This window comes from Seriola dumerili, unplaced genomic scaffold (genome assembly GCF_002260705.1).
Source record: "Seriola dumerili isolate Sdu_G_001 unplaced genomic scaffold, Sdu_1.0 BDQW01000052.1, whole genome shotgun sequence".
Taxonomy (NCBI): Eukaryota; Metazoa; Chordata; class Actinopteri; order Carangiformes; family Carangidae; genus Seriola; species Seriola dumerili.
The window spans coordinates 2,999,234-3,026,700 of NW_019174307.1; the positions used below are offsets into that span (position 1 = coordinate 2,999,234).

Below are 27,467 nucleotides of genomic sequence, written 5' to 3' on the forward strand. Positions count from 1 at the left end.
CTTGCTCAAGGGCACTGAGCAAAATAGCTGCTAAGGTATGGGAGAACATTACTCATTCATTTCCCCACATGGTTTGTTGGCTACCGAGTAACCCGAGATTTTTCAGATGACTGATGGCAGCACAGTGCCTGGTCTTAGTTTTCATTTTTTTGAGCTGTGGAGGAGAGATATTCATTTGATTTGATATTGATTTGCCCGTGCTACACCGCACGAATAACAAATGTGATTAATCAATTGAGAAAAATCTCCCCTCTATTCCCTGGAAAGAAGGAATGGCTTTCAGAGGTTTCAGAGAAACTGTTGCTCTGTAGTCACAGCCTGTAACCTGATTAAATTTTAAAGTGCTGAAAACTGGGCAATGTGTGAAAATGTGTTCCTGCTGGGTGTGACATCACGAGGACAAGGGGCTTGCTTGAGAGTCCCTGCAGGAAACGAGGCTAAGGAGCTCACGGCTCTTTGTCTCCACTTCTGTTCCCCTTGAAATCTCTAATGGACTGAACTGGAATCAGTTCTCTCTGGGCCAGATCGCTCACTGACCACCAAATGGCTCTCACAAAAGAAGGTGTGTATAGACGCGCAGTAACACATATACAAGTGTGTGTATGCTTACAGGCACTTGACACTTCAAGTATAACAGCAGTGGCAGCCGGACCTTGATGATTTACTTTTAAATATTTGAAATGAGTTAATTATTACGAATGAATGTGTCATGAAATTAACCATAGAGTCTATTTTGTCTTCACACTAATTCAACACTACTGCTGATCCCACCTCCATCTAATACATGCCAATAGGTGCTGAAAACAGAAGCCTAAATCATATAGAACAGTGGGATTCAAGAGTGATTGGATGAGCTGCCAATCAAGTACTGGCACAAGGAATGCTGTCCCTGTTTTTTATCTCTTGTGCTATCAATAACTGTCATTTCTGGTTAGAGATTTAGAGAGTTTTAGCTGCTCTGTTCCACTCTTTTAGCAAGTGTTACATTTGGTCGAATATGTGTGTAATCAACACAAGGTGGACACATTACGGTGCTGTTGATTTTATTCAACTTCTTCCTCTTTGCATGTAGTTGTAGTAGGGCAGCCTCATTAGCGCAATATTAGCCTTTGCCAGCTCCACTGATCCAGTTCAGTGATAACGTGACAAGAGACAAGTTGTGCTGAAAGGTAGCATGGGAAAGACGAGGAGGATAAAACAAAAAGCAAATTTGTGATTTATGATATTTGGCTATTTAAGTAGAATTCCCATTCAAGTGAATGGTAAAGAATATATAGTATAGTCTCCAGTTTAAAGGTCCCATATAGTATAATGGTAGATTTCCATGTGTGTAAAGCAGGTCTAGGTTCTATATTAATACTGTGAAAGTATCAAAGCCTCAGTCCACAGAGAACTGCACACAGCCTGTATTCACAAACTGAGCCTTAACACCAGCCATCAGGACTTCTGTAACTTTGTGATGTCACAACTATGCAGTCCCCGCTCTCAGCCATGCCCCAAGCCCCTCCCACCTGGACCCACCATCCAACCTTTCCAACCATTCAAAATGGTTAAATAATTCTTAAACTCTTCATAATTTTGACACACAACCACCAGCCACTTCAAAGAACAGAGTCTGTTCTGTCAGTGTTAATGTTCGTTAAAGTCTTCTTCTTTAACAAATAAACGTAACTTTGATGGCAACTGTAAACCTTCATCTTCATCCCAAGCTGGCACAAACTGTGTAAGAGAGAAGGTTTACAGTGTAGGTGATCACAGACAGCAGGAGGAGCCCAAACTAACCAGCTGAGACTCAACCAGGCTGCGTTCGCCCCGGTCCTTACCAGATGCTGACTGTTGTTGTTCAGCAACCCAAAGGGGACAAACAAGGAGAGACTGAGAGCGTGTCGGGAGTTTTTTAAGAAAAGGAACTGACTACTAATACCAGTGTGAACACACATTATTTTCATACTGTACTGCATTTTCAAATTCCGCTGTCTGATACGCTCACTCAAGGAGAAGTGCAAAAGTAACCACGCCATCGATTCAGGAGCCCCAGAGCATCACAACAATCAAGTGTGAACACTGCTTTTAAATAGCTGACGGGAAAAAGATGTCAGAATATACACAAAAGGAGTAGGAGGAGTATAGGAGGGAAAGAGAAACTGCACACTGGCTCTTGATCAAAGGGATTGAGATGCAGGAAGGAAAGAGGCTGTCGCGAATACGAGAGGCAAAAATGAGTGAAATTGGGCTAAGGGGGAGAAGAAGTCGGTGGAAATAGATGAGAGTGAGACAGCAGGAGACTGAGGGGTAATGAAAGTGAAAGAAAATACAGAAGTGAAGATGCAGACGGCCAGAGAGAGAGAAAGAGAGAGAGAGAGAGAGAGAGAGAGAGAGAGAGAGAGAGAGAGAGAGAGAGAAACGAAGCCCTGGCTCAACAAACTTGGCACGATAAAAAAGAATCACAGCGCCTGAAGAAAACGAGGCACAGAGGAGAAAAAAAAGAACATCATAAAATGAAAAAGAAAAAGAAAAAGAAGAAGAAATGGGGACACAGACAGAGAGAGGGAGAGGGATAGAAAATCCCCTCAAAGGAGAGTGGGAGAGAATGAAAAAATGGCAACCCCACAAAGGCGCTTGGAATAGCTTACCGCAGGGCCCGTGCTTTTTTGCCATCCTCTATCCTTCCCCTCTGTCTCCCGCCCTCACTCTTACACTCTCTCTCCCATCTGGCTGAGGCTGTTCTTAACCTGGGGACTCTCACTTTATGCCAGGCAGTGATGCAACTGAAGAGAAAGCTGCCCGGCAGAACCCTGCGGGTGTCTTTTAAGAGTGCCTTCTTTTCCGCAAAAAACTCCCCAACCCCATCGCTTGATCTTCCCCCAGTATTTGGCTTCCCCCACTTTTTCAGAAGAGGAGAGGAGAGGAGTGATGAGAGGATGGAGGATTTAAAACCTCCCGTCTCCCTAAGAGGAGGTGCGAGATAGAGGATGCAGCTGTGTACAAATGACAGTCTCGTACAGAAATCCTGTGTCTTACGGGCTTGTTAAAGCATGTTGGGTGCGTCGCTTTTATATTTTAGGCGTGTTGCAGAAGTGTTATGGGACGGAAATAGATCGCCAAACATAAAGTAAGGCAGTCGGAAAGACATGAAACATTGCATGTCTTCATCTAGACTGAATCTTTCAACTGATCTTCAACCAGACTTGTTGGAAAAAACACTGACATTTATCTGCCAACTTCTTATTTATTCATCTGGGACTTCTTCTTGACGTGACAGTGAGGAATAAAATGAGCTGAGATTTTTCAAACCGACTCAAATTTCTCACATGGCACATGACCATAATAGAGACAAAGGTGTTCTTGTTATAGCCTTTGTCAGGGCGCTGCAGCTTTGATCCTTGAGTTTTCTTGATAACTGGCAGCGTGTGATGTCGGCAGTCTTGCAAATATAAGCTTTGTCAGCTGTTGCACTTTACTGTAAGTCGGCCCAGATGACTGTCAGCTAAATGTAAATAGAAAAAGACAAAAGATGCCAAAACAATTCTGAGATATGTTTTTAAAAGATAAAGGGCCATTTGAAGAAGGATTTCGGAGGAGGAAAAATACGAAGTGGGCATGTTAATGAGAAGGGGGGAATGAGACAGAAGGTGAGAAAATTTGATCCTCCACAGTCCTCTGCAGACAGGGAAGAGGGGGCTATTGGCCAGTGCCATATGGCACAGCCTTATGTGCCCGCTGGCTCAGGATTTGCAGAAGTCGCAGACATTGCCCCATACCTCTACTGTGACAAAACCTGGACGGTCGCGTGACGTCTCGACCAACAACACAGCGACAGCAGAGGCGTCGACGGTCCTGTCTGTGTGTGTGTGTGTGTGTGTGTGTGTGTGTGTGTGTGTGTGTGTGTGTGTGTGTGTGTGTGTGTGTGTGACTGGAGTTGAAATTAAGAAGAGAATGCGAGAATCCATACAGGTCAACCTGAGTGCACTTGATCATACATTTCTTCAAATGTAGTCATTCGCATTCCTTCTTCATCACACAGTTAAGCCCGTGTCTATTTTTCTTCTGTGTCGTTTCATATCCCTTCCCACCCAGTCTGTTTTTTGTCATTAGAAATACAGTTTCCACAAAGCTCCTGCAGGGGCTGCTGTGGGTCTGCCTACCCTCAACTCTCTTCATTCAAGTTGCAAAAGCTAAGATGTGGGACTGCAGCCAGGACCTGTTGTCTCCTTACCTGCCTGGGATCGGTGTATTACACACACACACACACACACACACACACACACACACACACACGAAGCAACCGACGCATGCACCGTGAGAGCGCTTTGCACAAAAAAAAGGTATCCGCGCCTTACCAGGTCACAACACACAACAACCTAGCAAAACAAGCATAACCATCATCATTCATTCTGTGCATCTATAGCAGCTCCCAGAGCTGACTCCACCAAGCGTCCAGCATAACTGCCGACTGACAGGGGAGGAACAAAGACAGGTGGTGGGAGGAGGCGGGGAGAAGAGGAGTAGTGGGAATGTAGAGTGAAAAAGCAGGTATGGAGGAGGAGGAGGGTGTGAGGAAAAGAGAGGAGGCAAAGAACAGAGAGGAAAAGAAATGGAGGAAGACCAGCAGTGTAAAGGAGTAGAGGAGAGAAGAAGGATGAGATTGAAAGGTGAAAAAGTAAAAGCGATGGGGTGGACGGATGAAAGGACGGTAGCAATGACAGGAATGAAGGATCGTGGAGGACACTGTAGGGGAGTGGTGAGGGATATGCTCAACAGATAACTGCACGAGAGGAAACCGTACGAGTGGGAGACAAAGGAGAGGAGCGATGCGAAGTGAAGGCGGGCGCACGCGTCAGTGCGTGACCGTGTAGTGGAGGGAAGGAGCGTGCCAATCTGAGGGGTAGAGCTCTGGGAAATGTAGTGGGAGCAAGCATGACAAGATATGAGCATCAATAAGTGAAAAAATGAATAACTCATCAGCTCCTCCTCCACCCAAAACCACGCCATCTCCACATATGAACAACTGATCATCAGCAAGAATTAGTCAGAGCTCGCAGTGAGGTGTGTGTGGACAGGAGGTGTTATTCAGAGGTGACAGTTACAATGTACGAAAGTAAAATTTAGAAAGGAATATTACTTTCTTTCTTTTTACTTTTCCTTCTTTTTTTTTTTGGCTTGGCCTTATAAAACTTTTTCATTTTAAATAATGCACTCCTTAATATTTAAAAATTCATCCTGGTGTGATTCATGTTTTGATGCAATGTGAAAATTGGAACTGTAAGTCACTAACAACTAAAGCTTGAAAAGCAATCTTTAAAGTGAAAAAGTGTGTGTGTGTGTGCGTGTGGGTGTGTGGGTGTGTGTGTGTGCTTGGAAAGCTGATAAATATGCAGCTCCCTGACAGCAGCATTTTAATTTGAGGCAGTTTGATAACCAAGTGGAACTTCACTCACTTTGTCAGTCTTGTATCGTCTCGCGCTTTACTGCCTTCGATTCATTTCGACGACACTGTGGCTTGCTCTGAAATCTCTTTGCAATACACTGGTATTGATAAACAGTAAAACAAGTACATTAAAGTTCATAAAGTCACATTCCTCTCTCTCTCTCTCTCTCTCTCTCTCTCTCTCATGACACTGTTAAAGCTCATTGATCTGATATGAACCAAAATATTGCAGTCATCATTGTGGTGGAATCAAATAGTGAGAGAAGATACTCTCTGCTTTTATTAGAAGTTTCCAGACTTCTCCTTAATAAAAGCAGGGACTATCTTTATAAAATCAAAACACAGACAGCATTACAAATAAAATGCACGCAAATAAAAGTCAGAATGTGGTCAGGCATGTTGTCTTGATGATATTTAAGAGGCTAAAGACAAGAGATGAGTTTTAAAGATATCAGCAGAGAGGGAGGATCTAATTGTTAGTGGAGAACTATTCCACAGGAACAGCTGAAAATGTTCATTCACCTTTGATTTTTAACCAGAATCTTGTGGAATGGAGAGCAGTGATTGGTCAGAAGATATGAGGGGTCTGCAGGTTGAACAGAGGACAAGCCGTTCAGAGACGAAGCCTGGTGTCAGTCCATGCAGGGCTTTTTAAAAACAAATAAAAGAATCCTAAAAAATCAATTCTGCACCTCGCCGGTAACCAGTGAAGAGAGGCCAGTACTGGGGAGATGTGCTCTCTCTTACCACCGTCGCACCAGTGAGGAGTCTCGCGGCTGCACTCGTGAACCAGCTGCAGGCGAGATGTAGGCCTGACTGACTTGACTCCTACACGGGGAGATCTGCGGTAGTCAAGGTGAATGGAAATAAAAGCGTGAATGCAGTCTCCAAATCTAAAACAGACAGGAATGATTTTAATTCTGCAGGTGATCTGACGTGGAAGAAGCCAGTGCTGACAACTGAGTTGATTTGTTTATCCAGTCTTTCAAAGATAAAGCAGAGGCACAGGGCAGGTACCTGTGCATGCAGTAAATGATTAGAGAAGAGCTCCTGGAATATGAGATCCGTGCTGATGGGGCATTTTGAACATTGAACTGGACTTTCTAACACGCAGCTGCGAGCTCAGCTACCTCAAGTCTTAATTATCGTAGGTAGCGAGTAAGCATGAAACATTGTAGAGAGACAGGAGTGCATTTGACAGTTCTGCAGTGTGCCTTCTCTTGTTTGGCATCTCTTTGTGATTTTTTCATGTCTCTTTGTGGTCATTTTGCAACTCATTGTTGTCTTTTGATCGACTTTCCAACAAGAAATGTTAATACTCTCTTCATAAAGACATTCTGGTAAAAATCCAACCAAGAGACTAATAAGCCAACCACCTCGCCTTCTGACTCTGATGATGGGGACAGCAAAGGAGGGCTAATCAGATTTCTAGCCCCGCCCCTGATTTAGGGATCATCATGTTCAGCTTGTGGCACTGTGGGCAGCTCTTTGCTTCCTGTTTTTTGGCCTGTATTTGTTTGCATTTTGGCAAAGTTGCATGGTGAGAATTCATGCTGAATTAGCTGGTAGCTGTTATGGACTGCCCTGTACCCATGGATGTACTGACAACTATCACCGGATCAGTTTTAATACCGAGGGAAACCTTACCAAACATGAGATAAAATCTGGACTCACAAGGAGCTTCTCTTTATTTGATTTCCAAGCAGATTTATAGATATTTATCAGAAATGACAGCGTGATTTTTGCTTTGGCTGTTAAGGGTTAATGGATACTAGATAATAGGATACTTTTGACAGACCAGCAGGTGATAGCAACAAAGTAGGTGTTTGCAATAAGCTTCCTAAGCTCCTCATGGGAGGCGCTTTCCCCTCAGCTGGGAGTCCCTGCAGACTGACGGTCCCCTCGGTGTGGCCTCAGTCTGCCTCCTGGGTCTGATGTCAGGTTACTGGCCTTTAAATACCTTCAAAGGGAGGAACCCATGGGGTACAATTTTACCAAGTGCCACAACTGCTTGAGGCAATGTTTGTCACTGCAGAGGAGTGCATTTCAGAGTCCTCTCAAGATCCCTGGGCTCCTTATAGTCGGTGAAACCTTATTTCAGATGAGGTGATTAACTTTGCATGTCGAGCGTCTGTAAACAACCTTCTTCCTATAAGGTATCCACATTACTGCAGTCACTGATCTAGCTGGCATTTAATCCCATGATCTATTTTACTACCATTATAACAGCAACACCTACTCTACTCTTTCTGCCTTGGCTTGGTGACTACAGTTGACTTGCACTGCATTGACTACTTATTGTATGATGTTTTCGTGTGACAACAAAACACTGTTTTCTTCCCTGCTTGCAGACTTAAAGGAAGTTCAGTGAACAGTGAGCAGGTATACCTCCCTCTCAATGCAGCAACATGCTGACAGAGATTTTTTTTTGTCAGGGACAATAGAAATAAAGACTTGCTCCACAGGAAGACGGAATGGAAGAGATGTCCTCCAAATACAACGACCATATATACAGTAGGTGGTTTGTCCCTACCCTCTGATACAACCCATAGGAGTGTCTCCTGAAATAGTGCCCCTACAGCGACGTACTGGAGCTTCAAGTACATCAGATTATCCTTTGACTACTCTCTGGCCACTCCTTCCTTTTTAAAGAGAGTGGGCATTTATTCTTTAATATTACAGCTATACAGATCATGCATAGCATCAAGTGGTTCTACATTAAAACCGATGTAGCAACGCTGGTTATATGCTTTCTTTTCCTACAAGCACAGTTTGACAGGTTTGGAGCTGGTGAAGACCAAACACTAGCACCGGCAGATTGGTGCACCCACAACAATCTGCATCTACAAAGCACTCCACCAAGACAGCAACTGCTTTACTTGTCCTCTTCCTGAGCTTTGCGCTAATTACAGGGAAACTCAGCAGCAGCACACTGTGGCAGAAACCAACTTCCGTGGCTAATTTTCAGTGCACAGATACATAAGGATGAGTGCCTAATCCCCTAGAGCCCTGTTAGAGGTTTCAGTCTGTGATCATTAGACATAAAGCCCTACAGTACATAAAGATCACTGATATTCATGGGTGGAGTTTGAAGGCACAGCTGCGTTGGAAGAGTGTCCAATTCAATGACACTGGGTAACACCAGACACCTACAGACACCTACAGACACCCCCCCACCCCCCCACCCCACCCCACCATCTTCCAAAAAATAACAACCTTCATTCTACAGAGTTAATTAAACATCAGAAACTACAATAATAACCAAACACCATGACTCTCAGCTGTTCATATTTTGACCCTATGGAATACCATGTCAACCAGCAGAAGCTCCACAACCAGCAAACGCCATTGAAGTACTCATACGAGACCCAGTGTCTCTTTATGGGCAGCCAGTTATGTAGAACCAGCAGGTGGTAAACTCTCAGATAAGGCAGCTAAGCAGTAAGAGTCCTGAGAAGACCCTGTGTATAAATATATGAACATGTATGTATGTATCTGCAGTGCATTTTCCCGCAATGAAAAATACAAGATTCAGACTGTGTGACTTCAATCACAGGGGACTGAACATTTTCCCTGCAACTTTGCATCACATTTAGAAAGCAGCTGCACTAGTATCAACAGAGACCATATCACAAGCTAATGATATGACTGGCTCAGTTGGGCAAATTTAGAGTGCTGCTATGCTAGCACAGCAAGGGACCGCTGTGCATGCAGGAAATCTGGCAGATGCTATTCCCCGAGAAGGCCTTAACTAAAATGGACTTACTGCGGCAGCCTTTCTGTCAGCGACTCAAAGTCCCAGAACTGCTCTACTGGTGTGGACTTACAGCGAGGCACATGTCTCCACTCTCAGTGTCTCACACCAAAGACTCGTGTCTATAAACCTGTAGAAAGTTCATGCTGACTTAAAATCTTCATCTAAAGCATTACAGTCACCCCCACTGCTGAGTCTAAACAAAGAATAGATTCACCACCCTTCCACCAACACTGCAGGGAGCAGGGTGGGTTGATGCTAAAGCTAAAAACAGGCATCTGGTTAACAACACCTCTCCACTTTAGTCACTTCACCACAGCGTTACTTCATATGGGGTCACACTCACAGCTGGTGGGCACTCCATATTAATGGCGAGGGTATAACACTAACAGCAGGTAAACTGCAATATGCACTTTCCATATTACAGAACATTCCTATCTTCAGTCTTAAGCCAAGACAGGAAGAGTATAAGATGGGATTTGGTATTACAGCAGCAATTCCTAACTAACTTAAGGGAACTTTAGGATGTCAGATAAGGAAATTGTAAATACTCAATTCCACATAAGTTATCAACTTTTGTGTCTGTTACCAAGCAACCAATGCTACTTTTTACATCTCGTTGAGGTATATTTGTAACACTTAAGATTTCTCTTTCTAAAAAAAAAACGAAGCAAACTTCACGGCAGATGAGTTAGAAGTGTTGGTAACATCTGTTTAAACAAAAACCCCCCAAAAAAATTACAACAATGCTAATTCGGGAGGCACAAGATAGAGATTGGGCAAAAATATACCTTATCTACTGATGAGCATTAAATCATCTAACACATCATTAGCGTCTGCCATGAGCCTCTCAATGAATAAGTTCTGCCTGTTGAAATTTGTTGTGTAAAATAAATGAAAGAGAAGCCATTTGGGAAGTTTGGAAGCTTGTGCGATACACTTTTCCATTCTTCAGTTAGGATAGGAACATTGACATAAGATCTATTCATCTGTAATGTCTTTTTTTCCCTATATCAGGACCCCAATTACCATACCAATATATAATATACAAATACCAAGCAGTTAAGATAGGATCTGCAAGTTAGGAAGTTTCTGTAACACGGCCCCAGCACCCATACGCCACCATGGATACTGATCCAGGCGTTTCCACCTCAGTTATTCGGTTAATTTATGAGCGATATTATTTTCATCTTAAACCACAAAAAAAACCAAAGAAAGGAAAATGTAGCAAAGGTTTCTATGCCTAACTAAAATAATGTTTTACAAAAAAAGAGATAAAGAACCTAAATGTTTTCTCTGATGTGTGGTTTTTTTTAGTAGTTGGGTTTTGTGGCAGCATCAAAGCAACATTGCTGCTGGCACATTGGCCAGACTGATATTATCAACCAAATTTAGCCTATCACACATATACCAATATCAAACACAACACATCTTAAACAGGTTTGCCCATACCGCAAACTACTTCATTTAATCTTTATTACAGTGCAGTGTTTTCCATTAAGTCTCCAGTGTTTTGTTCACTGTATGTGTTTATATCTGAGCCTTAAAAGAAAAAAAGCTTTGTGCACAGCAGCACTCCAGTACCGACCGGAGGTGCTGGAAACAGCAAGATGAACATGTAAGCAGAAAAACTAACCTCAAGTGTTTGTGGTTTAGAGACCAATCAGGGCTGAGGTGGCAGGGTGGGACATTTATATCAGTAAAAGCACTGCATGATTTATTCATTAGTTTTTATTTGCAATTATTTTCTATTAAGATTTTTTTTTCTACTCTATTTAATTAATAATATTTTTAATTTCTGCTCTGGAGTGTTTTTGTACATTATTTTTAATTAGATTTGATTGATTGATTGATTGGTTGATTGATTGATTGTAATTTTGCATACCTGTAAGCCATTGATAATCACTACACAAACTGTGTTTACGTGTTTAAGACTCATGTAGTGTAATGGGTCAAATGTGTTATGTCTACAGTGTACTACAAACACTTGTGGTTGTATTTTTCTGATATCTGAGTCTCATTTTTCTTATCTTAAAAATATTTTTGTTAATTGCATAGTTGTTATTGATGATAAGTTATTTCTTTATTGAATTCAACTACAAAAAATATGTTTTATTTGCCATTAATTATGTTTAAGTCTATAACTAAATTTAGGGGATCCTTATCAGTCATGGTTGTGGTTGTGGTGATTGTTATCATGTTTAACATCTCAACATCAAGAATCCAGTGTTGGTCAGATTGTAGTTTTATATTTACTTCCACTCCCCCCTAACTTGTTTGAGAGAGAGTTTAATGTTACAAAACATCTACTGAAGCATGCACACACATGCAGAGAAGGTAGAGCAAGGCTTCAGTATATGAGCCTGAACAGCAGTGCAAGCCACTAACGCTAACCCAGCTAATGATAGCTCCAGGGGTACTGCCGAGCTCAAACACAAACTGTAATGCCTTCCATTAACAAGCACATGATCATGACATCTCCCAAGCTTTTACTAGAACTCCACTGACAATTTAACGGTGGGAGACAGTTGTTAAAGATGCACAAAGGCAACAAAGAAGAACTTCACAGTCCACATGATACTACTGTACTGTGAGCAGTCTAACAAGACAAACTCAACAACTTTTATTCAAATGCTCATATCTCAAGAGAATGATCAGGGTCAGTGGCTCAGAACTGCTGAAAAGGGATTTCATTCAGCAGAAGGACAGTCTTGGGAACCTTCCCATGCAAGTATCACAGGCACCACGCCAACATACGAGAATGACTGCCTCGTGTTTGTATGCCTCTGCTACAGTTACATCCATGTCTATCTAGACACCTTTATTATATATATACAGTATATATATAGGAACACAATACAAACAACTTTATTAATCCTACCAGGGACAATTTGTTTTCTTGTTGTACTGAAAACTCAGTAAAAACTAAAATAAATGATACAAAGTTAAATGTTGAATAGATTTGACAAATGATATTGATAAATAAACTTGATAACACAATAAAAAAAATATAAAAGATAGATAAAACCTTCATCTTCTGTTTTACCCATTAATGGTAGATGTTCCTTCTCCGAGTCGAGGGTCTAAAGATAGAAGATGTTGTTACAGATTGTGAAGTCCCTTGAGGCAAACCTTTGATTTGTGATATCGGGGTGTATAAATAAAATTGATTTGACTTGACTTTATTAAGCTTTGTTGCTCTTGTTCTGCTGTATGTCTGCTGTATTAGTGCGTAAGTTCACTGAGAGAAACAAAAAGCATAGTCAAATTCCTCGTATGTGTTCACATCCTTGGCCGATAACACTGCTTCTGACAGAGCACAGCCATGACGAGACAAGGCTTCATATATGGAAGCTATTCATTATAAACATGCTTCGCACACATCTTCGACCCGCCAGCACAGGTCTATACAATCACCACGGCACCTGAGACGAGTGTTGTGAAATATGTTCACAATCTCTCCTTCTGCTCCTGAGTTACAGTGTTGAATAATGGCCAACAAAGTGTTTTTGCAGAACATTATGATTTCACTGCGAAGCTGACCTGCCATTTGTGTGAAATCGTGTCATAATTAGCATGTGAATTTCTTAAGTTATGGCCAAAAACATGTTTTGTGAGGTCACAGTGACCTTTAACCTTTGGCCACCAAAATCTAATTAGTTCATCCTTGAGTCCAAGTGGATGTTTGTGTCAGATTTAATGAAATTCCGTGTTCAGTCGTGTTCACAATAATGGGACAGATGTGAGCTTGCAGTGACCTTGACCTTTAACCTTTGATCACCAAAGTCTAATCAGCTCATCCTTGAGTCCAAATGAACGTTTGTGACAAATTCTAAGAAAATCCGACACGACCTTCCTGAGATATCACATTCACAAGAATAGGAGAGATGGACGGGGCAACCTGAAAACATAACGCCTCCGGCCGCAGCTCTCTCCGGCACAAGACATAAAAACATTGGTTTGAAATGCTTCACTATGCTGCTATACCTTCATCAGCATTTGTGGCATAGAGAATGAATTTCAATGACAACTTTGACATTTTCTGGGGCACAGAAAACTCTTTCAAGAGGATGAAATCCAGTGATCCCAGCTGGGAACTAAGGTGCTAAGCAAGAATTTATTACATGGCCTTCAAATCCTTTCTTTGAAATGTCTGAGTGTATCCAAACCTGTGTGAGGAGAGACACAGAGACATGCGGGGCTCAGAGCAAATCTGACATTGTTTGTGCATCAAAGAAGTTCACCTAAAGAAGCAAAGAAAGAACCGGTGCCCTCTTCTCTCACCTGTCACGAACCTTTTCTGACTCTCGGAGATTATGGAAGCATAAATTAAGTCAACTCCGCTCTCACGCTCTTCCAATCTCCTCCACAACCACCTCAGCTCAGCCTGATAATCACTGACTGCCATTTTGTTTCACCTCAGATGAATATGTGCAAATGTGAGATGTGGGGGTGATTCACGGATCTTGAGCCAGCAAACCTTCAGCCCTCCAACCAGTCTGCCTGTTAAATCTCCCCCCAGTCTCCCCAATCAAGGAGACTGCTGGAAACTACATGATGACATTACAAGAAAGCAATTTCTATCAGAGGACTTGTCAGACTGTGTTGTGGACCGCTCCAACAAAGGAAAGCATGTTTTCTCCTAAGAACTTATTCCAGTAATAGACAGGAGTTTTATTTACATAGTTAAAAAAAAAACATCAATCATTTAAGCAAATGGCCAAAAAATGACACATTTACACATTCAAGGGAAAAAAGACTTCTAGCTGCCGGATGAATTATAACAATGGGGTCAATGGGGGAAGAAGTGGGGGTAGAGAGAAGGTCATGGTGTAAGGATGGAACAAAAGGACTTCAGACGATACTATTTCTCATTTCCTGCCGATATACACATTGGTTTCTTTTGACTCCGACCACAATAATTCTCTAACCTCAACAAAGCGGTTGTTATTGTAACCCTGACAATGATAATCATCTTGTTTTTTGTTTTTTTTTAACCCAATCTTAACTATAGTTGTTGTCACATCAGAAAACTCGAATAGCCTTCGTGTTGTTATATTATTGCATATTTTGTTTTTCAATTCAAAGGTGTTAAACAATGTAAAGAATTCAGGGGTCCCATTCAATTCAATGTATGCTGATGGTTAGTTGACAGGGCCACACTATAGCCCAGGTTTACTGTGCGCGCACACACACACACACACACACACACACACACACACACACACACACACACACACACACAACACACAAGCATCCATGCGCACAAAAAGAGAGACACATACAAACACAGACACATCCTTCATCCACAGAGACCTGACTGATAGCCTGATCCATTTCCTGTATCCATTAGAGGCGGCCCTAGATTATGCAATTCATCCCAAGGCTATCATCCACCTCTATCAATAATAAACATCTCCACGAAACTAGGGCTAGCCTCAGAGGATGGAGACGGCACCGCCCAGCACGTTCTACTTCTGATGAAACCCTCTGCCTGCTCGGCCCATACAGAGCATCGCATTTGCTTTCCACACGACTTGTCTTGAGTTGCTGAGACCCCCAGGCACAATCTTTACTTATGCCTTCGCGCACTTATCAAAGCCGCAGCTTTATCAGCTCTGACAGAGACGTCTCAGTGCTTATGGTGGTGGCTGAGAGCACCTGTGGCTCATGACAAGAGACAGACGCTCTCGACCAAGATTCCTCTGCGTCTCTGATGTGGCCTCTTTCTTTCCATCATCTAGCAGCGTCATCGTGTGATTGATAGCTGGTGCAGTGTGCCTGTGATATGACCTGGGGTGGGGTGGTAAGGGAGCTCAGAAACAGGTGGGGGTGGATGGGGGTGGAGGGGTGGGGTGGGGGCGTCTTTGAACACACAAATATCATGTTGGATGTTGATGAATATGTATTTTGTTTGAGCTGTACATAAGAGACTACTGTCAGAGGTTAATCCCTCATGTCGCTTACTGAGACTCTGAGGTCTGTTGCTGTTGTCCCATCACATTACTGCTAAACACCGAGCTACATTTTTTTCTGCTTCTATTTTTGCTCTAGTGACAATTTCTATTTTTCTCTACAAAACAACTTCTATTATATAATTATATTAACTAAGAATGAACAACGTGTGCCTCCACAGGACAGTGTTTATGCATTCTGGTGAATGCACTCTTTACGAAGGTTCACGGGGCAGATTCCCTTGACAAGACTAGGAAAGACACATCAGGGCTGTTTTGATAAAAGATGTAATGTAATCAAGGGGCTAGTAGCAAAGATGATTAAACATCATATCAAAATACGAGTCCTGTGTTAGCTGGGCAAAGGGTTACAAAGCCAGAATTGGACAACGTATTTATATCGACATGGTTTATCCTGTGTCCCAGTGTTAGTGTGAAGCGGGTATTTTCAGATTAATAGCCACATACAGGGGGACTGACTTTCCTTCATGCGGGAAACAGGAACAACTAAGGACCCTAATGATGGCTCACTACACCACCACAGGCAGAAAAGGACTTGTGTGGCTGGAGCGTCTGAGATAATGGTCGCTGACGGAGTTGGGCTCAATTTCCTTTCAGCTCCAATTATATCAAACTTGGCCTCCCCGACAGAGGAGACTTGGTGTGAGTTAGTACCAACTGAAATAAAGTTCCAGACAAAGGCCTGGTAAAGTTTTATTTTGCTTTAGAAAAACATTAGATAAGCCATGACACACTACCCCAGACATTTCGAAGCAGTCAATGTCAGAGAAGGTGAACAAAAAAAAAACCCAACAAACCAACAATAGATCCCTGAGGAGTTCCGCCAGAGTGACAAATCTGTTCTGTGCCTGACACTGTGTTGTATCCAACAGACCGCCTGGACAGAGGAGTGTCAAGCGTTGTCTGGGTAAGTGACAAACTCTTCTCCCATGATGCCTTGCTATGTTTACGAACACTGGTCAAGTCCTTACACTGGAAGGAAAAACAAAGAGAGAGTAGCAAAGGACAGAAACAAGGGAGGCTGAGCTATATGGACAAGCGAGGGGGAGAAAGAGGCAGACAGATTAATGGAAGAGACGGGAGTTACTGTGACAACGCAAAGATGGAGAGAGATAGAGGGAGACTGGGAGGTGGCTGGCTTGTGGTTCTGCTCTTTAACCGCTTGGCAGTCTTCTCTTGATTAGGGCCTAGCCCGCCAGTCCCCGCGGAGTCTCCCCAGCCGAGTCACAGGAGACAGGCTCCTCTGTAATAGTGTCTGACAGGCCAGCCAGAGCCACGGAGGAGCTGACACAGATGCTCCGTTTTTCAGGAGAGACACTCCACTCAATTCCTACCCAAGTCCTGTGTCTCTATCCTCAGCCTTCTCTAAGTAGTCTCAACGTAAGAGCCGACTCCGAGCCCAAAGGTGGTAGAAATTCATATTGGCACTGATAAATGTATATCATATAAAGTACATCATAGTGCTTGAGCTTAGGTATAAAGAAGCAGTCTCTCTGGAGCACATTTATCTTATATTTCTAATTAGAAAAAAAAATGAAGTTGTGATTAGAATCGCCTAATCAAAACCTAATGTAATTATAGACAGCGCACTAATACGGCAGCCCTGAGACGCAAAACACATTACCAAATTATACATCACAGTTGTATTTCTCTAAACAAATAAACCAGCCAGAAAAAACAACATCACAGAGAATGACAAAAGTCAGAAAAATTTGCCACATGTAAAAATTTGGATCCTGTCATTTTTACTGTGACAGAAAGACATCATGATATAATATGTACAGTATATACATATATTTTTCAATTAGTTATTTTTGTCACTTTTTAAACAAAAATGTAACAAAAACTATACTATTTTTTTTAAACATATAACTATATATGCAAAACTTGATTCTGTTTTTCTGTTTTATATCACTGGAAACTGAATATCCTTGTTTTTGTTTTTTTTGGTCAGATAAATCATACGTTTGACTGAAAAACTGTTTTCTATTTATTCGTTTTCTACTATTTTCTGGCATTCATTTCAAAGACAAAACAATTAATCAATAAAAAATAATAATCTGTGAATTAACTGATTGAAGGATTCTAATATATAACATTATCATACATCATAATATATTATATTAAAGCCCCCTTGGGTAACCAGTGTGGCGAGAGTGACCTCCCAAAAGGGCCATACTGAGGAGAAAAACAAGCTCCCTGCACCTGAGCTCTCTAGAATAAAAGAGCATCACTTCATTCTCCAACACTGTGGTCACAGCAGCACATGGCTGAACTAACAGTGGAGAAAATACTTTTCCAGTACACTCATGCATCCCAAAAACGATATGCATCTTACATGTGGTCATATGTGCAGTTTACTATAGCTTACTATAAAAGAATAATCCCTATCAAAAATAAAATTAAAAGTATAATAAATGGTACACAGTGCTGTTGTTACAGTGTAGTGAGCTAAGCTTTAAGTTACTAAATGAATCTTCACTGCACTGAAGCTGCCCCCAGAAAAATACTAAGCTAAGCTACACCAACATGGCAAAGGAAGAAGAAGTTACTGTTTTATTAAATTAAACCAACTTCATACCAATTCAGGGGTATCTCACTATAACAGTATAACTGTCAGTCAAACAGAGGCACAGGTAAAACTCTCACTGCTTCACAACAAGTTTGGCAAAATAAAAAATAAAAATACAAAAGAAAACGTGCTCCACATAGCAAAATGCAGATGTGGAGAGTGTGTGAATGTTCATCTATGTGTGTGTGAGTGTGTGTGTGTGTATGTGTGTGTTACAGGTTCCCTCTGCCATCTTTACATCAAGTAAACCCAAGCTGTGTGTCTGTGTTCCTCAGTCATCTGTATTCACTTACTCCCCTGTCGTATAGGCATCAGCCCAAGGATTGGTACGTGATGTCACTGTCATGTGAAAGTGCTTCTGTGGCTACAGATATACGTATATATGTCCGTGTATGGCGGTGGCATCATGTACTGATCCTTAGTTTCATTTCAGACCACAGCAGAAAGAGCTTCAGAAATGCTCAGGAAAATGTAGCCTGTGTGGATGGTAGTGCACTTCTGGATCAGTTAGATAGCTTCTCCACATTGACATTACCACCACGCTACTGAGAAATGTAGACAAAACCAGAAGCGCCCCTACTGCCCAACCCTGACAGTACATAATAGCAGCGACAGATCACTCCATGCAACAGACCAGCAGGTGTCAAATATGAAATCCTCACTGGCTTTTTTAGGTTCATGCTCGGATATTTTTCAGACTACAAACACGCGCCTCACAAACTTGCCTCCTGTGCTAACTCATCTTACTAATTTAAATTGGTATATCTATCTTGCAAAGACAATAGGGGGTTGCCCCACCGCAGAAACCTCTGATAAAAGAGATACGAGAACCTGAAGAACTAATTGACAAAAATTACAAAAAGGCAAACATATTTTCTTACAGGCAGTATTTGACTACACAGATCGCTTTGGTTTACTATGTCAAGGTGTTGAGATATCCAGCTCCAACACATCTGCTGCCACTCTAATATGATGGTGGAGAGTGGAATTTCACTCCTCCTCAAAGCATTAAAATATTACTTTAGAAACTCGACAACCTTAAAGCAACTACTCAATAAATCAAAAATCTTCACAGGGAGCATTATTTTTAGTTTAATAAAAAGCAGTTTTGAATCATTCCCATGAACAACAAGATGCTTAGAACTACAAAATTTTATTTGCAGTGCCCCCGCTGTGATGCAGTTGCAGCAGAAATCTTCGATGGATATCTCCAAACATCAGCAGATAAAACAGAACGTATCAGCATGGGAAAAAGGCCACTCGGGTTGAGTATTTTTGTCTTTTTGTGATCAGAATGAACTGAGACTTTAACACCTAAAGGCCTCACAACTCTCTTACGGGCACAGAGAAACGAAGAAGGCCACACATTGGAAAAATGATGAGAGGATGAAAGCAATGAAAGACAGTGTGGAGACATTGGGAGATGCAGGGTTTAAAAGAACTGGAGTGGAGAGGATTAGGCTATGCAAAATACTGATGAAACAACCCTGCGCTGCTTGGACAAAAACAACAGAACATTGAATTGACTTTATCTACCACCCAACTTCATCACAAATTCAACAGCAAAACGTTGCCTAACTCAAGGTTATCTCTAATAGCAATTATGCTTTTGAATTTGAGCGGTTATTTTTTTTTTTTAAAAAAAGCTCTCAGTATTGAGATACAACATGCATCAAAAGCTCCACAATAAATGTACGAGGCACACTTTGTCAGTGCAGCAAAAACTTGGCAACTAACATTGAGTAATGAGATTATCTTAAATTTACAGAAATAAGTGTTATGTATGTAGGTGTTGAAAAGCAACTCGCTTCTGGCGATGTCATATCTTTATTTTAGGAGTCAGATGACCTGAGGGGTAAATGAGAATAGATAAAATATTTTATTTAAAGGTCCCATATTTTACACTTTTTGATGTTTTGTTGGAAGTTTTGATATTCATGAGAAGATATATTTGTGGTTTTAAATACCAAAAAGCATCTCAGTGTAGTCAGTATCATCTCATGTTGTCATTGAAACTGAACTCCTCAAACAGAAGCCGTCTCACTGAGCTCCTGAAAGACAGACAGACGCACATTTCTGTCTGTCTGTAACAACAGCAGATTGTTTTCTGAGTGATCGAATAAAAATACAGCAGATTTCAAGTAAACACTCGGAGACAGAGAAACCAAATCCTGCAGGTTGGATTGTGGGTCCAGGTGACTGCTTTGTTGTGACATCACAAAGTTAAAGAAGCCCTGACGGCTCGTTTTAAGGCTCAGTTTCTGAATACAGGCTGTGTGCATTTCTCTGTGGACTGATAATCAAAACGGACATGGAAATCTCACTTTACACAATATGGGCCCTCTAAAATGAGGTTGAGAAATGAAAAAATTAGGACAAATACATAGATCTACAGATCTCAAAAACCCTCCACATCGATCTGTGGCTGATTTTATATAGTTTGAAAACTAATGTGCTGTTTCAGAAAGGTTCAGTCTCATAAAACCGAGTAACCTCGACACGTAAGATCGGCATTTAACGCCATCTTTCCGCACAGATGAATGTTTATCATCATCTTTCCCTCGATCTTTCACAGCTTCAAAGTGTGTGTTTATACATACAAGCAGGAATCCCGAAATGCATGTAAAAATTACCATTATTCAAACTCTCCCAGTCCCAGTCCGTTCACATGGCCCTGGATAAAAGGATGATAAATGAATGCAAATATATGGAATGGGGTCTGCATCAGAAGCTGGTGTCGTACCACCTGGGCCCATGTGAGTATGTGTGTATCTGTGTAATCGTAGGTATTTCATTATTTTACATTCCATATGATTAGCCTCTTTATGAGAACTTGAGGTTTGCATGCTTGCATGTGTGTCAGTGTGTGTGTGTGTGTGTGTGACAGGAGAGCTGGAGCCAGAGAGGGCTGAGAGACTGGGAGAGAGGGCGGGACCGGTTGTGTTTCTTCAGTTTGAGGAGCGCTCAAGCTTTTTGTGTTTTTTCTGTGTGTGTTTTCCGAAGATTGTGCACCACCAAAGCATTTTCACAGGTCCTTGTTTAGTGCAATATGAAGGACGAGCTGCCCTTCCACACCCTCCCATCAACATCATATGAACCCACATTAGCTCTCATCCCTCTTTGAAGCGCTGCGAGCTTCAGCAGTCCAGCCATCACAACCCAAACATTAGACGGCTTCCGGCGGTGAAAAGCAGGAGAGCAATTTGAGGTCAGGCATTACAGCGAATGGTAGCCACATCAAACAACCAGCGGGGAGCATATTGAAGAGTAAATGTGCTGCAAACATTATACAAAATTCTTTTATATAAAAGCGGTAAATATGCCATGCTGGCTGAACGTACATTATGATGCTGAATGTGTTTCAGGGGTGTTAAGGATACGGTCTTAATATACAGGAATGACTATAAGCTACTATCCAATTACATTTCCTCTCTCCGTAGCGGTGTAAATTTTACTCATGTCCTTGTATGCATGCAAACAGACATACAGTATGTTATAGTGCTCACATATGCAGACCATTAATGTAGCATAAACAGAACCACATCCTGCCGTCTATGTCCATGTCCATTTAGGAGTGACTGACAAAGTGGCAACAGAGTGGAAGGACAGATCAGCTGAAAGAGGGGCTGTGGCTTCAAACAATCCTTGAGACGATCCTCATAGAGTGAGCTGCATCAAACCTTTCTGAGGAACAAGTCATACTCCAGAAGCAACATAAACTGTACTGTGTGGATGGCTTGAACTATCTTATTCTCGAGACCATCACCTCGCTAAGTGACATATAATCCCTCTATCTTTTTCTTCTTTCACCTTGTATAAGTATTCAGCCGTAGCAGCTCTTTGCTTTTGCACTGATCAGGACTAGAACTCAGAATTTTCGTTGTATATTTTGCACAATGACAATAAAGGCTTTCTATTTTCTATTTTTTTTTTTTATTATTTGTATTGGTATATAAATTGTACTGCCTCAAATTTTCTCTGTTAGAAGAACCAGTAAAAGTTCAAGTAAAAAAAAAAAAAAAATGAAAAATAAGAAAGGAGTGTATAATCAGCGCAGTCGGCATGGGCACAGTTAAATCAATGAATCAGACTACTCATTGATTAGTCAGACCACCCACCCAAACTTCCTCTCTAACATCTTTTGCAGTGCTACAACATCACACTGCTTCCATCATTGTTGCTGAGAGACAGCATACATTATCTGCATGGCAACAAGTGGTCACTTACCAGGAGAACATATAGGCAAAACAGCCAGTGCTGCTGTTTTCCTGGTGAGGACAATCTCAAAATGTAAAACTGCAGGCGCCCGTGATCCGGCTCCAACTGAGGGATGCTTTCGTCTCCCGTTTCTGCTTAATGTGCCAATACGAACAGTTCAGACCGCCACTGCGGCATCTGTGTCGAGTCGCAGCCACGCTGGCAAGTTAAACATACAATTAATTTTTGCAGCTGCAATGTCCAATGTATTTACACACACACACAGACACGACTGTGATGCTTTAACACACTCGGTGAGAGGCGGCGTTAAGTGAAATCTTTAGAGCTGTTTTCAAAACAGCCAGAAGGAAGAGACATAAAAGTCTCTAAGTTATGCTGATTTTATTGCCTTTTCATTTAAATTTAACTACCACTTAAATACTTTCCTGCACTCTCACATTGTGTGGTGCATATTTTGTGTGAATGCATTTTGAATGTGGGTGAAAGCTCGTTGTTGAAGCCTGCAGTCTAAACAATTATTTCCTTTTGCAATTATTTTTTAGTGGAATAATGGAATTTACCTGAGCAGTTGTGAATTATTTTATAACAACATTTATCTGCAGGACTACATATAAATTATTGTACTACACTCATGCAAACATAATTCAAGGACACTTGGCTTAATATGCCTCAACACATATCACAAGCATATCAACCACAAAGACAAGACACTATATGAATAAAGTTATTGAACATTCTCCATAAATGGGCAGAGGTATCAGGCAACATGAGCCAGTGAGAGCCCTAAAATGTCAGGAACACAATCACAGCATACACCCGGTTGCATTTGTCTTGTTTATTCTGTAAAAGCTTCAAAACGAGAAAGCGCCATTCTGTGGTCAAACCTAAAGTTATCCCATCTGGCTACAGGCGGTCTCTCTTGTACTTATTTTACTGACATGTGTACTAAATCCGACCTACTACTTTTTGACTCGGGCCCACAGTCAACAGAGCTGAGCTGCCAGCAATCCTGACACAAATGACCCATCACATTACTTACATCTGCTGTGTTAACATCTGTCTCCCATTCATCTGCAGAAATCTTCTGCAGGAGTTTTCCTTAAACCTCGGACACTTTCCCAGATATTCCTCACACAGCGTGATTCAGTGTTAACATCCATCTAATGTCTAATGTAACTACACTCAGTGCTTTGCCCTTTGTAACTTGTACGCCTTTCAAAAAGAGTTGCTGTATCTGGATTCTTTTTTTCCCCCAGTTGAACTGCTTCCACACATTTTTATCAGATGCTTTTGTTATGTATTTTTGTTTTACCCTTTTTCTACTGTTGGCCATTTTAACTTACTGTAATTCACTAACATTAATAAACATAGGTGTAATACACAATGATTGATCACTTTAGAGGCATGGTGGTGTCACAGGGGAATTATATGTTTATGCATGTTTTTTTAAATTGTGATTTAAAAGATCAAATCAAAAAATCAAATACATACAAAGTATGAAACATACCAATCACATACTTCTCTACATCCTCTGATTTTTCAATTTTTCACCAACCAGTGTATTTAAACAGCATTCATAAAATCATAATCAGGTCCTTTGTACTAAACCGCTGTAAGGAATATGTGGTAATTTCATCAATTTTGATGGAAACCATTATAAATTATAATGTGAAAGACATCCAGATGGACAAATGAACAAATTACTGTTGTTCACAATCTATATACATGCACTGGAGATGATCATCACCTCACCAGAGACTGAATTAACGGCGTGACCTGTTGCATTAATACTCTAAGCAGTATTTATAACATTATATCTGCACGTGTAATATACAAGAGCCAATGTGATCAGTTATATAAAAGAACTGCCACAAAAATACAGGCCAGCACACTACTATTTATCAAAAGGTAAGGTAACATCAGCGAGCATTATCAAGGACATGAACATTATAGTCACTCTCGGTAGGAATCATTGCACAATTATGTTGACAATCAACCATCTAAATCTTTCCCCGGATGCTCAGTGAAGAAATATTATGGCATTAATGTTATCTGAGTCAGAGATTTCTGTATTTCAAAACAATTTCCTGTGAACTTTCAGAAAGACGCACATTTTGTTTGATGCTTGGCAACTAGTGTCACAGTGGGTTAGATATTTTTCTTTAAACTTGGCAAACGTGTATTTCTAACTAAACATTGAAAATTCATAAAATTATGATGTTTTAGAAAAAGAAAATTGTCAATAACAGAAAAATTACCGTCAATTTACAATTCGGAACTTCAAGCAGAATCAGAGCTTGGATTAAAAAGAAAAGCAGCAGAAAATCAGATGTACAGTTTGTGTGTAGTCAAGAGAAATAGTCAGTGACTCCCAACTTTAACAATATATTACAAAGCCCCATTACAGAGAGCAATGAAATGTGCCGTTTACCCTTTGGTGGACAGCTTTAGCTGAAGTGTTTCACAGCGCCATGAGCGCACATATTTTTAGAATGGACGACCCCTCTGGGAATCAGCACTGTGACCTGACATTAACAAAACCAAAGTGGCAGCAATAGCTTTTCCCAGCAGCTACTGTGAGATGAATTGCAAAGAAATGTTGTGTGATTAGTCAGGGTGTGATGTTTGCTGACAAATAAAGCAACTCATTTTCTGGTATGAGAGAGAGAACATGTTGCTTTGCAGCAGTTTGACTCCAGTTAGCGAGTGAAAGTCTTGGCTCTTTCAAGAGACAGTGTGAGGCGAATCTAATGCATCTTGGCAATGAATAGTGTCCATTGATTCCACCACATCAAACTCACTTCCTCTTCACAGAGCCCTTTGCGTGTCTCTTCCTTGGGGTTTTTTTTTTTAGCGTGTGAGAGTGTGTGCGCACACATCCATAGATTCCATTAGAACAAAGAAAATCCATCCAAGCTGAGAATTTATACAACTTTGATGACAGTCCTGAATGAACTGCCAACGAGAGAAAAATCTTGGATTTATTTATTTGACACTGATTGGGAGTGACTGATTATTTTGAGCACGGTAACAGTTGCTAGGCTAGGAAGGTCATGTTTATGTTGACTGATGAAAGAGGGAGACTAACATCTTCCACACAAACAAACAGAGGATACAATGGCCAAGTTGACCTCAGAGCCGTGGTATTAAGCCAGAAATTGCGGCACGACCTGCTCTTTTCTGAGAGCGTGGAGAGCGCCTCAGTGCACAGCGACAGCGGTATCAGTGTGAGATCTGCTGAAGAGAAATGGAGCAGTAATGTCATTTATCTGCAGGCCTCTGTTAACGTTTGCTCCCAGGAAAGTACGAAATTGAGATAAAAGCCGGAGACCAATCGAGTGTCGGCCCGCCTGGTGCCTTCCTGCGCTGATGACGTGTTGATAAAAGCGACGGATGAGAACACGTGCTACGTCTTCAGATCTCAGTGGCCTCATTCATCCAGGGCTCTGCATGGCGTATCAGTCGGCAAAGCTTGCTAATGTTATGCTAAAATCAATACTCAGCTGACTGGTTTGCTCCTTTTTTTTCTTTTTTTTTTATAGGTCTGGCCATAAAGTTAAGTATGAGTCATTATCGAGAACAGCGTAATTTTCCAGATTTATGCCATTAAGGAGAGCCTTTCAGTCTTTGGGCTCATCAGTGGCAGTCTTGTTTATGGAGGTTGGGAATACAGTGGTCCGGGATAGTGACATGGGATTTCACGGGGAGCTATAAACTGGGACCAAGCTGCGCAACCACCTCCCCTCAGGACTAATAATGTCCAATCAAGACGATGGACTTCGATCCAGTTGATTATATACATCTTTAAAAAAATATATTACCTTCCAACTCGACATATGTTTCCAGTAGCTTTAGTGTTTACTAGCATATGCTCCGCCTAACAACATTTTCTACATCTACGCCCATTTCTTTTTTTTTTTTTTTTGTCTTCAAGCGCACTTTTAAGTTCTGTGAGTCTCTCCATGAACGCTTGATATCCGAATCCTTTTACAGTTTTAAGGACAAACAGCAACATATGTTCTTATTAAGGCATCTTGTGTTAAAATCAAAAATAAGTGCGTCTTCTGATAGCAGAGACAAAGATCACAGTTTTGCCCATCGACTTGTTCACATTCCTAATCCTCAAATGCAGCAGGTGCTTATGTCAGCTTTGTGTCTTTCATGCCTTTTCTCTGTTGTTGATAAAATTGATGAAGTTAATCTACACATACCGACCAATCAGGATCCAGAATGTTCAGTGGCTATGATATAGAGTTGGTTAATTAAACATCTTTTGAAGCAACACTCGGTTGCTATAGATAGTAAGCTAGTTAGCCACATATGTTAATGATTTCATCTTATGTTAGAACAGTCAAAGACACTGTTCAATTCATTTTTTTTTGGCTTTGAAAAGGCTTATAGAGAGCACCATCACCCTTCAAACTCTTTGAATGCAGAGTGTCTCTCTAGGGAAGTCATGAGAGCTGATACTTCAGCACCAAGTCCATGCCAGAAATGATGAAAAATGTGATGGTACTTGTTTTTCTACAGTACCGAAGGTACCGCAGACGTCGTAGCTACTTGAGATGTGATTCTTCAAGGACCTACGAGGGCAGTATAATAACCCTAAATGTTCTAGTCTGACATCAAACTCAAAGAAAAGAAGAAGGCGGCGCAGTAAACATGGCAGCAGCAGGTATGGGTGCAGCAACAGGTCTGCTATGACTTAAAAACAAAACAAGCCTGGTGTATGGGGATATTCTGTATTTGACGCAGATCATTAGGGAGAAGTTATAGAAGACCGAAAGCCAGTATGCAAACAGTGCCAAAGAGCATTTCGAAAGAAAGTATGAAATACTTCAACCTTATAAGCATCTCAAAGACAGACATTTGAGTTTCATCCGTGCACTTTATATTAACAACACCTTGTCAGAACATTCATGTTTATAACATCCCTATGTCTCTCTTTCTACAGCCCAGCCTAGTCCAAAGCTTGACTGGAGAAGTTCAGTGAACAGTCAATTACACATCAAAAGACAGTAAAAAACAGTCAAATAAAAAGAGAAACATCACAAGGCTTACCTTGAAATCGCAAATGCATGTCACCATGTTCCCAATTCTTAGACACTCGCCGTCAAACTTGCATGTGTTGGTGTCGCACAAGAACAGGTCTGTGTCCCGGTCATCAAAACCTGGAAGACCAAAGCCAACAGGAGACGTCAGTGACTAAGTGCTTCTCTGTTCAGGCCTAAAACAACTCTAACCTGAGCCCTGTACTCAGGGTCATTCATAATGAGCTTCTGCCATTAGTCATGGCTCCCACAGCACGATGCACTCTTTGATCACACACTGTGCACTTTAAAAAGACAATGCCAGCACACATCCTTGTCCTTAGCTGCCACAATGATAAAATACATTTAAAAACACTGGTCTCTGGACTCTACTGGAGGGATAAACAAAAGATATTTCTTCATTTGCTTTGATGATGATGGCGGAGAGCACTGTCTAATATGTCAGACTAAAACATCTTATGTGTGCTCA

General features: G+C 41.3%; 1 protein-coding gene across 2 annotated transcripts in view; it reads right to left on the reverse strand.

Annotated features, from left to right (window-relative positions):
- The window catches only part of tmeff2 (transmembrane protein with EGF like and two follistatin like domains 2), a 111,435-nt gene that overhangs the window by 72,850 nt on the left and 11,118 nt on the right, over window positions 1-27,467 (reverse strand). For both annotated transcript variants that reach the window (XM_022740921.1, XM_022740920.1), the window contains exon 2: window positions 27,009-27,118. In XM_022740921.1, coding sequence (XP_022596642.1) covers window positions 27,009-27,118 — 110 coding nt within the window. The remainder of the gene's footprint in view (window positions 1-27,008; window positions 27,119-27,467) is intronic.